Raw genomic sequence first — 15,840 nt, forward strand, 5'->3', positions numbered from 1 at the left:
CCAAAGCCTAGCCCTAAGGCTATAGGACAGGCTTAGAGTATAACTCAACAGGCCCTCATGATTCATTTGATGGACACCTTATTTGGATAGTACCTCATCATTAAGTCCACTAGATCCTGTTCTGTCACATGTCGTAGACGATAGACAATTTTCAAAATGTAGTACACCACTCGCTCATCTTTAAGCCCAGCTCTCGGCTCACATCATGTGGGCACGGATGGCTGTTGAGTGTTATGGTTCAGTCTGTGAGACTAATTTAAAGAGGTTACACTTTTATTTTGAATTGGAAAACAGCCCACAGGACTGACTTTTCACTGAGTAATAAGTGTGCCCTTCGAAGGTTAAGTCTCTTTCTGGATTTGTTTCCATAGATGCCTTGTTCAGGATATCATCTGACCGATGCCTGATCAAGCACAGACTGTATCCGGTGGTGTACATTTCCCCGTCTATGTCACCCTTTTTTATTCAGTCAGTGTTAATTTCTCTTCTTTTTTTTTACAGATTAACTGTTGTTGGTTATTGCAAGAGGAGTCGTTGGCACATTTCAAGTCCAGGAAAGCACTTGCTGTTCCCACATTCAGAGTAAGGTGTGCTTACTCGTTTTACTGCTTTCCATTCCCGGAGAGCGTTATCAAATATCTGCCACAAGGCAACAAATATCTGCCGCAAGGCGCTTCAAATATCTGCCGAAAGGCATCAAATATCTACCGCACCAATAAAGTTCATTTTGTTAACCAACTCCTTATCTTCTTTTCTTCATATACAAAAAAGACCGTCCCAAACATTTGGCTGCATCCACTTCATCAATGTCCAACCAACAGTCGGTTCATTTGACCATTGTAAAGCACCAGGCCCCACCTCACAAAATACACTGTAATAATTATGTACCTTGTGTCCATGTGCATGTTATTAGTTCCACCTACGCTGCATGAAGACAAGGACTCCACTCTTTGACGTCACCACACAACTCCTTGACGTCATCACACACCCCACTACTGCAACGGCAATAGAAATGACTTTACGTCATAATACCAGGGTGACGTCAACTCAGTACTTCAGCATGCACTGATATAGCAAGAAGGTCTTTCGCATCAGCACTTCTGCGTGCTAGACGTTATAGCTTCACGTTGCCTCATAATAACGGTACCGACACACACTTGGCCCTTGCCTTCACCTATCCATTTCAGCTGAGCGCCAGGCACTTGGGCCTCTTGTTGAAAGTAATAAAATTATTTCAAACAAACAAGCCAGTTGCTAGCCTGATTAGGTAATCAAGTTGTCAAACACATAATTGGCTATATCTTCAAAATGGATGGAGCTAATTGCATTTGGTTTTCTGTATTGTATAAAGTGTTAGGTACACTTTTGAATTCGTCTTACCGCAGAAAATGGCAAAAAACCTTGATATATGGCCTTTAAACACAGTTGGAGCAAAGGCAGTAGAGCGGATGTGACAAAAGAACACCTCAACTACTTCATTCACTGCAGTTCAAATAAAACCTTAACAACTGTCATCCACCCCAGGGGCCAAATTCATTAGACGTGTGTAACTTCTCCCTGATTAGTTATAGGGCCTATTCATATTCTGTGAAGATTTACATGAAGGACCTGAATCTGTCTATTCAGTAGTTAAACGCTGTTTTAAGCTGAACGCCCTTTATGAATTTGGCCCCATTTGTCTAAGCTTGATTCCATCTAGTCTGTCCACATCTCCCTATCTACCATAAACCTACATTCTGGTACATGCATATACTACTTGCTACATTTTCTTGTCATTCATCTCATTCCTTGCTATTAAATTCCGCCAGGGTAGCTATTCAGGCTGCCATGCCTCTAGTTTTATCCCCCCCCCCACCAGTTCACTAGTTTTTCACACAAGTTTTGATCCTTTTTCGTACATTTAATTTTTACCGTACCACAAACATGAATAGTGAGCCATACAGGGTGGTATATCCTCTCATGGTTTCGCGCATCAACACAGACTACTCATTGTTTTTGTAACATAATCGGGAATGTTGATAATAAATATCTTATTTTGATGGTGTTTTTTTACAAAGTGCTATTTTTTCTCATGTTTACGGGATGAAGCCGTCTATTATCTACGAGTCATAACGGTGGTCTCCACAGGCAAAGTGGTGTTGCTGTGCATGCTGTTGAACTGGTTACACGAAACCAATCAACCAGTCAGCCATGAGATTGACAGGATCGGGGAAGAAGACGCTGTATCTTAGCTGATTTGTCCTTAACGTTTTGGTCTTGTTTTACTGTATTATACAAGTTCATTGAATAAAGAAGCCGTGAAATTGAAAAGGCATCTCTGAATTTTTATTTGTTATAATATTAAAAAATAAAACTTGCCCGTTTAACCTAAACTCATGAACATGCAACCTTTAACTCTTATAGTGTCATGCTCGACCTTAGGTGGAGAGAGGGTAATGCCTCAGAAAATAAATTATCCACGGCGCAATTTGAGTCCTTTATGTTAAGTTTATCTGCCAGTATTAAGACGGCACTGATCATTTGATACCAGGAAACCAAATAGTTTCTACATGAAAATTTCCCGCAACTTGCAACTGAAAGTCGAGCACCTTTTCAGAACAGGTTAGGCAAGGGGTATGGTGATGTAAGAGATGTCATCATGCCTCATGTCACAATCAAGTATGAGACCGTATTGTCACCTGAATGATATCAGAAAAGAGGGTGATTTGACAATCAAGTGACCACATTGTAGTCTGATCGATATAAGATAAGAGGGTGATGTTAGAGACGGTATCATGCCTGATGTCACACTCTAAGTAAGACTTCGTTGTAGCCGGATTGATATGAGAGTAGAGGGTGATGTAAGAGATGGCATCATCCCTCATGTCACAATCTAGAGACTGCATTGTAGAATGTTGGGAGGGAATAGGGCAGTGTCACAGGAACTAATCTAAACTCAAGGTAATGAAGGAGAGATTTGCACTGACCTACTTTTATGACCTTCTGCCCTTTTTTAAGGCTGTTATAGCTAAAGTAGTCGTGTTTGGTATCGAACTAAAGATAATGAACAGTTGGTTTGCGCTAACCCATTTTCATTACCAATTGACCTACTTGGAGACGGTTAAAGTGAAAGGTGTCATCCACGATTGATATCAAACTAAAAGTGTTTAAGAGTAGCTCAACCCGGATCTAATTTTATGACTTACTAAATAACTTGAACATCGTTAGAGGAAGGCAGTCGCGTTAATGGTATCAAACTAAAGGCACTGAAAGAGCAGTTTTGTGCTGGCCTGCTTAAATACAGTTGGAACAAAAGCACTGAAGGTATTGAACAGCGGATGTGACAAAAGAACCCCTCAACTACTTCATTCACTGCAGTTCAAATAAAACTTTCACAACTGTCATCCACCCAAGGGGTCAAATTCATAAACGGCTTGTAAGGGTTAGACGTGTGTAACTTCTCCCTAATTAGTTTCAGGGCCTATTCATATTCTGTGAAGATTTACATGAAGGACCTGAATCTGTCTATTCAGTAGTTAAACGCTATTTTAAGCCGAATGCCCTTCATGAATTTGGCCCCATTTGTCTAAGCTTGATTCGTTTTAGTCTGTCCACATCTCCCTATCTACCATAAACCTACATTCTGGTACTCACATATACTACTTGCTACATTTTCTTGTCATTCATCTCATTCCTTGCTATTCAATTCCGACAGCGTAGCTATTCAGGCCGCCAGGTCTCTAGTCTACTGGCATTCCAGCAGTGGCACCGGCTAAAATGCCTTCTGTCTCTGGTTTACTCAATACGTGAGGTTCTTTCGGAGCCTCTTTATTTACAATGTCTACACCATCAGTCCGGTTTTCTGATTCGGACTAACTGTCCAACTGACTAACATGACCTTAGCGGTCTTTTGCTCTTGTTTTGAAACCATCTTTTCTACCTGCCATAAGTTCTACAAATACATTATGTTAAGGGCTAAAAGTTTGATTGATGGATGAATAAAATTATCTATCACACCTGGCTGTCACCAAAAATGTTGTGACCAAGTGATCCGAACGGTAAGATCACGGTCACTTTTTACTCTAATGAGGGTATGATGAACAGGTGCCGTATTTTCTGTCTTCTAGCAAGAAGAACCAGTAAGACTCGTATATATTTTCTTTATTGAACTCTCAATCTCGTCACAAATATGTTCACGCATCTGTTATTTCAAAATAATGTACGGTATTTACAACAGTCTGTAGCCGAGATTGACTACTAAAATTACGATATATATATACATGTGGCTATTTTCTGAATCATAATATAACCCCTACAACGTTTGGTCTTCACAAACATTCCGTCTTAAAGTATACACTCAATTCAAGTTTCAGACTCTCAAATCTCTATTAGGAGTAAACGTAGCTCACTGACAGCACTCAGAGGTTGGAAATCAATTCTCACGTCAATCGAACCATTCAGGAGAATCTGTGGTTGAAGATCAGTGTATCTGAGGTCAATTCAGCCATTCAGAAAAGAGAGAGTTTCTGTGGTTGGAAATCAATTCTCAAGTCAATCAAACCATTCAGGAGAATCTGTGGTTGAAGATCAATACATCTGAGGTCAATTCAGCCATTCAGAAAAGAGAGAGTTTCTGTGGTTGGAAATCAATTCTCATGTCAATCGAACCATTCAGGAGAACCTGTGGTTGAAGATCAATACATCTGAGGTCAATCAGCCATCTTACCAAACACCCCAGTTTATATACACGGCCAATAGATTAAGAAAAAAATTCATTCAATAGAAAAGGAGTGAATTTCCTTTGTAGTCCTACTCCTAGCCCAAAATATAGTTCAGTTACATAATTCATATTACTACACGATCAAATGTCCAAACATGACCCAGGCACCTGGTCTAAAACAATGGTTATTAAACGTCAGAAACAGGAGCATCAGATATCAATAGTCTTATCATATGTTAAACACAAAGGCAATACTTAATGACCCAGGCCTGTCTGGACCCAACACTAGATACTGAACTTAGAATTATGATTAGAGATCACAGTGAGTTGCTAAGAGGTTTTAAACTATCAAATTTGCTACCGAACTCAAGGCTTAATAGAAGTATTATTTACAGTCTTCATTAAACAAGCTACAGGACTACAGGTGCCTGAAATAGAACATAAAGTACGACGCAAAACATAGTGAACACTTACATTGAAAGTAGAATAAATGAAGGGTTCCAAGTATCCAACACGAGCACAGCTATGAGATGAAGGGGAAATAGTGTGAGGTTTAAGGAGTATGATAAAAAATAATTAAATTTATTCCAACCAGAGTGTCTTCCAGACAGCTAACTACCCTAAATTACCCCAACCAAGATGCTTAACTAGGAGATCCAAATATTATGGGAAGCCACCCAAGCTGAAGCGAACCAAACCATTATCCTCACACTATTTTGTATAGACTTTTGTCAAAAGAGATACAAAAAGTTGAAAATGAAGTTTAAAGCTAACAATCATACCTACAATATGATAGCATTAAATTTTCATTTTAACCCCCTTCTATCGACAGCATTAACCCTCTCAGCAATTTAGTGAAAATTCATAAAAAGGCCCTATAGTAAACAATAGAATCATAAGAAATTCCTACCTAATCAAAAAAAATCCATAAAGAAACCCTGATGTACGATAATCCAACCTAATATCGATTGAAAATCACAACCCGGCAGTCTCCTGTAAATGAATACATGAATGGGGTCATGAGGCTGACTCGCCAACTCGCTATAGCCCTGTATTAGTAAAATTGGTAAAATGTACAGCAACCCACCTTAGAATGAGTTTTATTATCAAGATAACACTCTAGGCGTCGCCACCGTGGTGTTACTTTACTTCTCGGACACTTACGATATCCCTGGACGGGAGTTTTAAACGCGGGCGGCTACGGGCGATATAGTGAGATCAGGCTCGTGCGGCTGTGCAGTACAGGAACTAAAGGGTTAGATAAATTAAACATGTGGCAGTTGATTAACAAAAAGTTTTTACTTTCTAATATGTATCGGTCATACCCCATGGACTTAGTCCTGACCTTGCATTTACTGGTTGGTTGTCCCTGGCTAATGTAAGGTCAAGACTTTACTGGTTGGACCATGTTCACTGGACTAGCTCCCAAGCTACACCTCAAAGGAATGGATGTAAAGGTCCAGACTGTTGCTGGTTATCCCAAGGTTGTGACATGTATCTACTGGGCTGGTTTGTCTCAACCTGCACTTCAAAGGAATTGATAGAAAGGTGCAGACTGCATTTACTGGTTGTCCTAGGTTGTGACCATGCATCTAATTGACTGGTTTGTCTCATGCTGAACTTCAAAGGATTTGATGTAAAGGTCCAGACTGCAGTTACTGGTTGTCTACTGGGTTGAGACAATGCATCTACCGGGTTTTGACAGTCCAAGGATCTATCCCAAAATATCATAATCTTGTCTATCATTCCCTTATCTCATCTAAAAATTGTCCATCTGTCACTTCCCTGGAGACGAATCTATGCCGTCACTTGATGGCTCTAGTATTTTTAGCTCAGCTGACTAAGTCAGCCGAGCTTGTCAAATAAGTTGTTCAGTGGCGTCCGTCTGTCCATCCATCCATCCATCCATCCGTCCATCCGTTAAACCCATGGTGCACATTTTGTAACCGTAAGACCTAGAGACTTCAATTTTGCATTTCTGGATACTTCTGGTCAAACTCTACTTTCAAAACAAAATTTGTCGCCATTCGACCTACTTCCTGCGAGCGAGAGTGCATGAAGGAAACTGGCCTATATCGGCCTAGGAGCAGCAGAATTAGTCGAAATATGCTCTAATATTAAGATAAAATTCTTGAAAATCTATTTTATTGAGAAAAAGTTCAAAATTTTAACAGGAGAGGGCGCTACCTGCCTTTTAATTATTTCTGCCGATTCAAATTCCCGCCCGATGACGTCAGCCATCAATGAAGTCTCCTATTTGCCAGTTCTCAAAACATGGCAGCTGCACAACAAAAGCAGTAGCTCCAGGAATAAATCACTGTTCACTTCAGCTTCGTAATCGATTGTACCCCCACTTTATTGTGTTTTGTGTGGTGTTCCTATTCAATCAACGATGTAAGGCCTTATTATGTTGGTTTTAATTGAGAAGGTGCATTATAAGCGGCCTACGAAATACCGAAGCGGAGACAAAATGGCGGCATGTTGTTTACGCTATGTGCTATAATCTTGGAGCTCAATGACACTCAAGTACCCAATTTTCTGCCTAAAAAGTAGTCTGGTAGGCGATATTATCACTAGTTCGTTTCAGTGGTAGTCATAAGGTCTTTAGGGACTACTTTCAGAAATTAGTTCTTGAAAATTTGGCCACATTTCTGTGAAAACGATATCGGAAAACTTGTGCATGCTCTGTTCGCGATGACATCGCCGATGTATTTTGAAGTGGAGAATTCCCACAGTATGTGCAGTGAATCGGCATGATTCTGTTCGCCTATTAAGTTTTAGTTCTACGATTCTTTCATGAGTAAAAAGTAGACATTCTAAGAAATACAATAATGTCACTCCCATAAAAATTGATTGGAAATTGAGGGAGCTATGGCATTCTGTTCGGCAACTGGCAGCGCTGAAAAAATACATTGCATACTGTACAATACCAAATGGCACATTTTAAAAAGCGCTGATTGGACAACGTAGGGAATCACCAGAAATGACGTCATCGCTGGTCTAAATAGAAAACTACGGTGGCGCAGTAGAGCACAAGAAAAGGTTTAGCATTAACTTCGTCATGCAAGCTTCAGCAACAAAACGATTTCTCATGAATGATTTATTTGATCATCATCAGCTTGTTTCCCCTGATAGATAAAAAATGATTTACAATTTCAAAGTTTTCTATTTTGTGTATAGTCACATGTTATTTAACTGGCAAGGAGCCAAGCAGTTTTGAATATTCGCGGGAAAATACTTCGTACTTGTAAACGAGGCTATGACAATGAGTATCCTCATTCATGGCATAAACTTCATGTCTCGGTAAATATTTTCATACGATGATTTCACCCGAATTATGGTCAGGATTGAGGAATGAACAGTGGCATAATTATGTCAACCAAAAACATTGGTACCGTAGTGAACGCAAAAGGATATCAAATACCATGGAGCATGCCATTTTCATGCATAATGAACTGAACACCGGGAAGATGTTAATGATATTAACTCAGCTGAGCGCCAGGCCCTTGGGCCTCTTGTTTCACATTTTGCTGGTCACAAAAAACACGAAATGAAAACGCACGCATATTTCCCAGTATACTATACCAGGAGTCTTTCTATGTGTCATCCCCACCTCCTCAAGGATACATTCCAGACCCGAAGATGCTCCTACCTTCAAAGATGTGAAAAAATTCTGATGGATTTTACAATACACAAACCTATGTACCTTAGACCACACCCTTCCTAAATAATTATTTCGAAACAGCAATATTGTTCTATTCCATATCAATGCAGATGGAACTTGCACACAAAAACTACATGAACAATTATGACCTCCACTTCTTCCTTCCCAAAACATGGCCGTCGCTGGCATAGAGACAAAGGGGCCCAAAAAACATGTTTTTCATGCAAGTTTTGATAAAAAATTTGCAAAGTATGATCTTTTGGCCCCCCCCCCTCCGAGAACCATTGCCTCCCCCAGGCCAAAAAAGCAAGCCACCTCCATCCTAAACTCACCTCGCATACTGCCACCACATGTGGCTAGTTAGATATGCCAGCCTGCAGCGACGACCATTTTAAGCGTGATAGCTTGTTGTGTGACGTGATCACTTGGGACACCCGTTTGCATAAATGAAGGTCAGCATGGCAAACTCTTTTCAGCCTAGTGTAAGGTAGTGGACCTATTTGACTATTCAGTTTATAAATAAGTAAGGGAGTATTACTAAATTTGGTTTGTGGCAACTTGCCACAGGGGTTAAAAAAGGAGTAAGTCTGGTCGTATCACGCCATATTATATGTTGGTCAGAGCCAAGTCCTGATTGGGTATTTTGGGAAAGAGGGGATGAGGTATGGTTGGTTACCAAGGGTGGTGTACTTGTTGTGAAAAGGGGAGAGAGAGAGTTGGCTTGGCCCTGAACAGACATCCACCATCATCCACGAAAATAAGACTTGAGAGATTATATTATATTCATCATCATTACACAAATTCGGCTGTGGATCTTAGTTCTTGCATCTCATAACACTGCTCAACCCCACATAGACCTAGAAAGGGCAAGCCTTCCACTAGTCTTAGAGCTAATGTTAATTATCTCGGAAGAACAAAGTGCTTGTTCGTGATCTCTTTTATTCTTTGTTGCAGCCAACATCAATGAGGGCTATACGAGCACGATATAACCCCTATTTACAGACAAGACATCGAGTGGAACAGGTAAAGGCCCAACAATGTCCACAGTTAGTTTTTATGTCAGGAACGTCATCATATCATCATATCATATCATTATCATTCTGTTCGGCAATTGTCAGCGCTGATAAAATACATTGCATGCTAATGCATGCCAAATGGCACACTTTAAAAAGCGCTCATTGGACAACGTAGGGAATCACCAGAAATGACGTCATCGCTGGTTTAAATCTTCTATATAATAATATTAGAAGGGGGACGAATAAAGTCACACTTAGAGGCGTTGGATCGCCTTGAAATTTTGCATGAATGGTGGTGACACCTTACCCTGATGCAACGTCTTGGTTTTATTCAAAAATTTACTTCAGCAGAGCAGAAATGAGGGATTTATAATCGGACACTGTCAATTCTCCTTACCACTCACAGAAGCCAAGCCATTGCTGTTAAGTTATGCAGGGGCTTAATCAATTACCTGCACTCCATGTGGGGTGAATAACATTATCTTTTGAACAGCTGGCTGTAGGGGGATGATTGGAACAGCCGGTATACCTGCTGACCTGCTGAACCCAGATAAATGTTATTTTCAATCCACGATTGCAGGTCACCTGATTTTCGAGATTTCGCGGGAAATTGTAAACAAACGTATGTGTGCAGTTCAAATGTAAACAAAAATGTATTTTTGGTACTTTTGGTGGCTGGACTTGGGTTTTCCCGCAGTTAGAAGCCGGGGTCAAATTGGTGGTCTTTTGTTTATGGGTGCTGTTTTAGTCAGAGGTAGCCCTTGATTATGAAGGGATTTTCAAATATGAAAACGACCCTTTGTATTGTTGTAAATTCCAATCATCTGCAGGACAGGTCAATTTCTCTCAATAAAATTAATTTTGTTGACTCCTGTAATCTCTATCTTATCAAAAAAAAGACAGTGGTGTTAGTCCCAAACTGGTCATTTCTATTTATTTTGACCTCTGTTAAATCAGGATACCTCTCAATTACAGACAGCATTTTGTATCCTTGTGCTGTACAACCCAGCCTGGACATACCACAGTTGTCCATGGAGAAGTCTCATCCTCTCTGACACTTCTTTTCTGTAAAGCTACCGATACAACATACTGAACTGTGGATATCTTCCGTTGCCTCCTGTAATATTTACATACCATGGCTGATTAGTTCAATCATATTTCAACCAGCTGGCAGCTCTGCATTGGAAATCTTAGTGGTATAACATGTTCTCTTGACCTTCAAACAGTAGTATAAAGCTGATATTTACTACTTTACACCCTCAGTCGTATGTTATTAGGTCATCCAGCTGAGCGCCAGGCCCTTGGGCCACTTGTTACTTTTCTAGCTCTCCATTTGTAGATTATGCAAAGAGAGAGTTCACGAATCCCCTTTTTTTTGTAAAATGAGACATTTCACTACTATAATTGCTCATTTATCCATGTTCACACTAACCCAATCATCAGTCAGTAAAAATGTTTGGAGAAAATTTGCACAAACACAAAGCCTCCTCAGAACAACGTTTGTGACATTTCGCTACTTTTTGAGGTTTCTTTGTGAAAGTGGGGTTTATAAAACCATTTTTCTACAAAGATAAATGATCTCTAGACAAAATAGCATATATATTCTTGTTCAGGCAATCAAAGTCATCTGACAGTGGTTTCAACAAAATTTAGGCAAGACTTCGACCAATAATCAAACAAATTTTGTAGATTAATACAAAGAGAGTGCTTACAAGTCCCCTTTTTAGCTCACCGTAGGGGAGTCTATATAATACCGCGGTGTCTGGCGTCCGTCGTCGTCTGGCGTTTTATCCTGTGGCACATTTCTTAACCGTGAGGGCTAGATGGCTAAAAACTTGGTGTGATGGTAGCTTTGGGCAATGTGCCCTAACTTATTTTTCTTTTTTGCAATATGACCTACTTTCTGGCCTCCAGGCGGCCATCTTGGAAATTGGTTTTTGGCTCACCGTAAGGGGAGTCTATACGATAGCGCTGTGTCCGGCGGCGGCGGCGGTGGCGGCGGCGGCATCGTTGTTGTCGTCGTCGTCGTCGTCGTCGTCCGTCGTATCCTGTTTCAGAAACAGTGGCACGTTTCTTAACCGCTAGGGCTATGAACTTGAAACTTTGTACACAGCACCCCCTAGGTCAGGTGACCTCTGACACTGAATTTCGGTCGATCTGATTCTCAACTTGGCCACCAGGGAGCCAAATGTTGATATCTAAAAAGTGTGATATCTCGCTTATTAGTGACTTGTTTTCGATGAAACTTTTGTTGTAGGTACTCATAGGAAATATACATCTTATATCATACGGGTTTTTAATTTGACCAACTTTTCAAGGTCGCAGAGGTCATATGGCGTAAATTGGCCGTTAGAGTGTAAACTATGGCACGTTTCTTAACCACTAAAGCTATGAACTTGAAACTTGGTGCATATAACCCCCTAAATCAGATAACCTCTGATGCCGAATTTTTGCCCGATCTGTTTCTTTATTCGGCCACCAGGGGGCCATAATGGAAAAAGTAAGAAGTGCAATATCTTGCTTGTTTTTAGTGATTCGTTTTCAATAACATTTTTATGGTAGGTTCTCCTAGCAAGGATACACCACATATCATATGAGTTTTTGATCTGACCTGCTTTTCAAGGTCACAGAGGTCAAATGGCGTAAATTGGTCGTTTGATTGTAACTATGGCATGTTTCTTAACCACTAAAGCTTTGAACTTGAAATTTGATACACATGACTCCCTACGTCATGTAACCTCGGACACCGAATTTTGATCTGATCTGGTACTCAACTCGGCCACCAGGAGGCCAAAACTAAAATAGGTAAAAAGTGCAATATCTCGTTTATTAGTGACTTGTTTTTGATGATATTCTTATGGTACTTACTCCAAGCAATGATACATCACATGTCATACCGACTTTGTTTTGACCTATATACTATACATGTACAATGTTTCTTAATCTGGATGAATTCCAAAGCACCAAATATCTATACGGTGAGCACAATGGCCCCTGGCCGTGTCATTTGCCTTTTTGAAGCTAATGGTTGTACGTAGAGTGACAATTTTTTTATGGTGCTGTATCTAATAAGGTTGAATGACATATCAACCGGGTGTTAGATTTGACCTACTTGTCAAGGTCACAGAGGTCACAGTTCACCGATAGGTGGCACGTTTCGTTTCTATTTGAGCTAGAGGGTTCTAAACTTGTGAGGACCCTCTATTCTACATCTGTTCTACCCCAAAAAATTTTCCCGCTCAGACTTCAAATATCGTGAAAATTAAACAAAGTGCGATTGAAACCAAATTTTATGTGACTGTATATCTATGTACTCTCTACAACGTCCCTGATTTTCAGTCAAATCCATTGACCAATATGCTCGCAAGGCGGCCATCTTGGAAATGAAGCAAAGTCCTATTACTCCGAAACTAATAATCGGATTGCAAATAAACTTCATGTTATCATGTATCTATGTACTCTTATCAATATCCTAATTTGCAGTCAAATCCCATGACAAATATGGCCGCCAGGCCGCCATCTTGAAAATCCAATGTAGTCCTATTACTCCTAAACTGTTGAAAAGATGTCAACCAATTTTCATGTGACATGTACACTCTTCAATTACCCTGAAATTTAGTCAACTTTATAACCAAAATACTATAGTTAGATGGTACCGGTTATTTTCTTTTCTGCCATTGAGCCAAGAAGATATTATTCAATGGAATCAAAACTGGTGAAACTAGTCAGAAACAGAAGCGTTCTAAGAAGAAAATAACTTTTATAATCTTTGTAAAATTTCTATTCTTCAAAGTCACTATTTTCAAAAAAGAATCAACCATGCTTCCAGTCAGAGTAGTCCTAGCTGCACTAAACAATGATATATATATAGGTTATCCTTGCCTATAACGTCTTCTATACCTTCCTGTACAACTGAAGATGTACCATGCATTTGATTAGGCCCACAAGGCATATAACCAGGAGTGGGTGTAAATACTCAAGATATCTTTGTAGTAAACTCCGCCCTCTATTTCTTGTCTTGCCCAGTTACATAGGATTATTCAGGAACCACTGTTCATTCCTATCTTGTATGAGGGAAGTCAATTTCACGTTTATTGGGTTACTGCTTATCTTCAATCATTTGTAAGGGATCATTTGACTTAGATGGCAATTGCTGGCGTGCCTTTTCTTTGGCCTACGCCAAGAGTTGTTTGTGCACCGCCCACGAATATCTTAAAAACATTTGTAACAAAATGAATGATTTTCCCCGCCCACAGACCGTGGCAGTCTTGCGTAAGAACATTTGACCAATATCGTTGGGTTTCAAAATCATATGACATGACATAGTCAGGCCTACACATAATAATTATAGATCCCATCGGGCCTCACTGCAATGTCACCCAAAGACATTATAGGCAAGGATAACCTGTATATCGAGTATATACTGTGGTTTCACTTTTATAACATAGTGACCTTGACTGGTCTGAAGTATAAATTCTCCCTACTGATCAGTTTTCATAGGCATTACAACATGTGTAATCACATCAGGGCAATGAAATGAATGCCAGCAGAGGTACACATTGACCCATTATTGAATAGTCCTCATAGTGAATCCATTTCAATCAGCATGACCCTTCTTTCTTCATTACTCTGAAACCTTATTACCAAAGGCAAAGGCTATTTTGGAATGCGTTTCATACCGCTGACATGTTTATTTCCACATCTTTTCAACTTTTGCTGATGTCCCCTCATAACCTTATTTGATTGTTTTAAACATGTTAAATGTCCAGTTATTCCAACATTAATCAGTCGTAATACTGGTGGTTTTTATCAACGTGTGCATGAAGCGGAACTTCTTGTGAAGTTAACCTAAAAAAACGTCTGTCATGTAGGCTTTATGATTACATAATCAAAAAATTCAAACAAGATAAAAGCAGGTGCATTGGCACCACATGTTCCTCAGAACTCATCTAACACAGAACACTAAACATGTTGAAAATCGCTGCCTTATCCTTGCTGATCCTGGTGACAGCCATGCATCAAGGTGAAGACGATGAAGCTGATGTAGCCGCAAATGGTATGCCCGACAACAATGATGAAGAAAATGCATTTGCAGACCAACGTGTTCCCCGTCGACGCCAGAGTTATTCCATTGCGGAAAAGGTCCGTCGCCTGCTGGACTTCCATGGGTTACATCAAGAGGGGAGGGTTCTTGATGCGGCAGAGTATGCACGAAATAATCACATCCCATACCAGACGTTCCGCACTTGGTTGAATAATGAAGAATGGATTATTGAGCAGGACGACCAGAACCGAGGTCAACGCAGAAGAGTGAGAGAGGGCCATGGTGGTTTGTGGCCGACAGTCGAAAACCGCGTCCTAGGACGAGTTCAGAACACGAGAGGAAGAGGATTGCCTGTCTCGCTTGCTGATATCCATGATTATGGCATCAAAGAATTCGATTACTATTGGGTAGAATTCCCTGAAAATGAACGAAATCAACTGGAAGCTTCAAGAGCGGAAAGAGCACATTTCCATGCATCAAATGGGTGGGTTAACAATTTCAAAAAACGCAAAGGATTATCCCATCGAAAACGGACAAAGAACTCGACGACGATACCAGACGATGCTCCGCAACGTGTACAGGAATTCATTGGTCGTGTGCGAAATTCAGTCAGAGAATTCAATGTGCAACAAATGGTTAACATGAATCAGACATTCGTACAGTTAGACTTTCCCCCTCTCTACACTTACAGTGCCAGGGGTGCATGGCAGATCGATGTGAAAACATCTTTGGGCAACCACAAGCTTGGCTGTTCAGTGTCCCTAGCAATCGGTAGCAATGGGGAAAAACTTCCAGCGCATGTGACCTTTCGGGAGCCTGGATTTGTCCGACAAATTAGAGCATTGCATGAAAACAATGAACTACCAGAAAACGCTGTTTTTTCCAGTTCTCGCACTGGTTGGGTGAACAATGAAGTGTTAATAGACTGGTAAGATCGTGTGCTATTTCCAAATGTCGGGGATCTACAGGATGCTATTGGTTCCAAAATGTTGATTGTGGACAGATTTCGTGCACACCTAAGTGAAGCATTCAGTATCCCAGTGATTAACCATGGCCTCCTATTAGACTACATCCCAGCAGGCTGCACTTCCCTGGTGCAGACATTAGATTTAGTAGTCATGAGGCCGTTTAAGACGCTGGTCAGAAAATATTGGAAACAGTGGAAAGTCTTAAACACTGATGATGATGGTGTATCCCAACGGATTTCATTGTTAATTTTTTTGCAGATCATAAGCCGTGCCTGGGATGAGGTAGACCCTCATTCAGCAGAACATGCATTTGCTGTAGCAGGACTCACGGGTGAACAACAAGTTGTAGGCCTAAATGATTTTGTTCAAGTAGAGGGAGAAGAGCCAAATGATGACGATCTAGAGTTTTTTGACGAGCCACCTGCTACGGATGATGAATTTGAATTTGA

General features: G+C 40.4%; 1 protein-coding gene across 6 annotated transcripts in view; it reads left to right on the forward strand.

The window, feature by feature from the left end:
* The window catches only part of LOC135485889 (elongator complex protein 3), a 680,015-nt gene that overhangs the window by 125,837 nt on the left and 538,338 nt on the right, over window positions 1–15,840 (forward strand). For all 6 annotated transcript variants that reach the window (XM_064768240.1, XM_064768244.1, XM_064768246.1 and 3 more), the window contains one exon: window positions 9,318–9,386. In XM_064768240.1, coding sequence (XP_064624310.1) covers window positions 9,318–9,386 — 69 coding nt within the window. The remainder of the gene's footprint in view (window positions 1–9,317; window positions 9,387–15,840) is intronic.

The sequence above is a fragment of the Lineus longissimus genome, chromosome 4 (genome assembly GCF_910592395.1).
Source record: "Lineus longissimus chromosome 4, tnLinLong1.2, whole genome shotgun sequence".
Lineage (NCBI taxonomy): Eukaryota > Metazoa > Nemertea > Pilidiophora > Heteronemertea > Lineidae > Lineus > Lineus longissimus.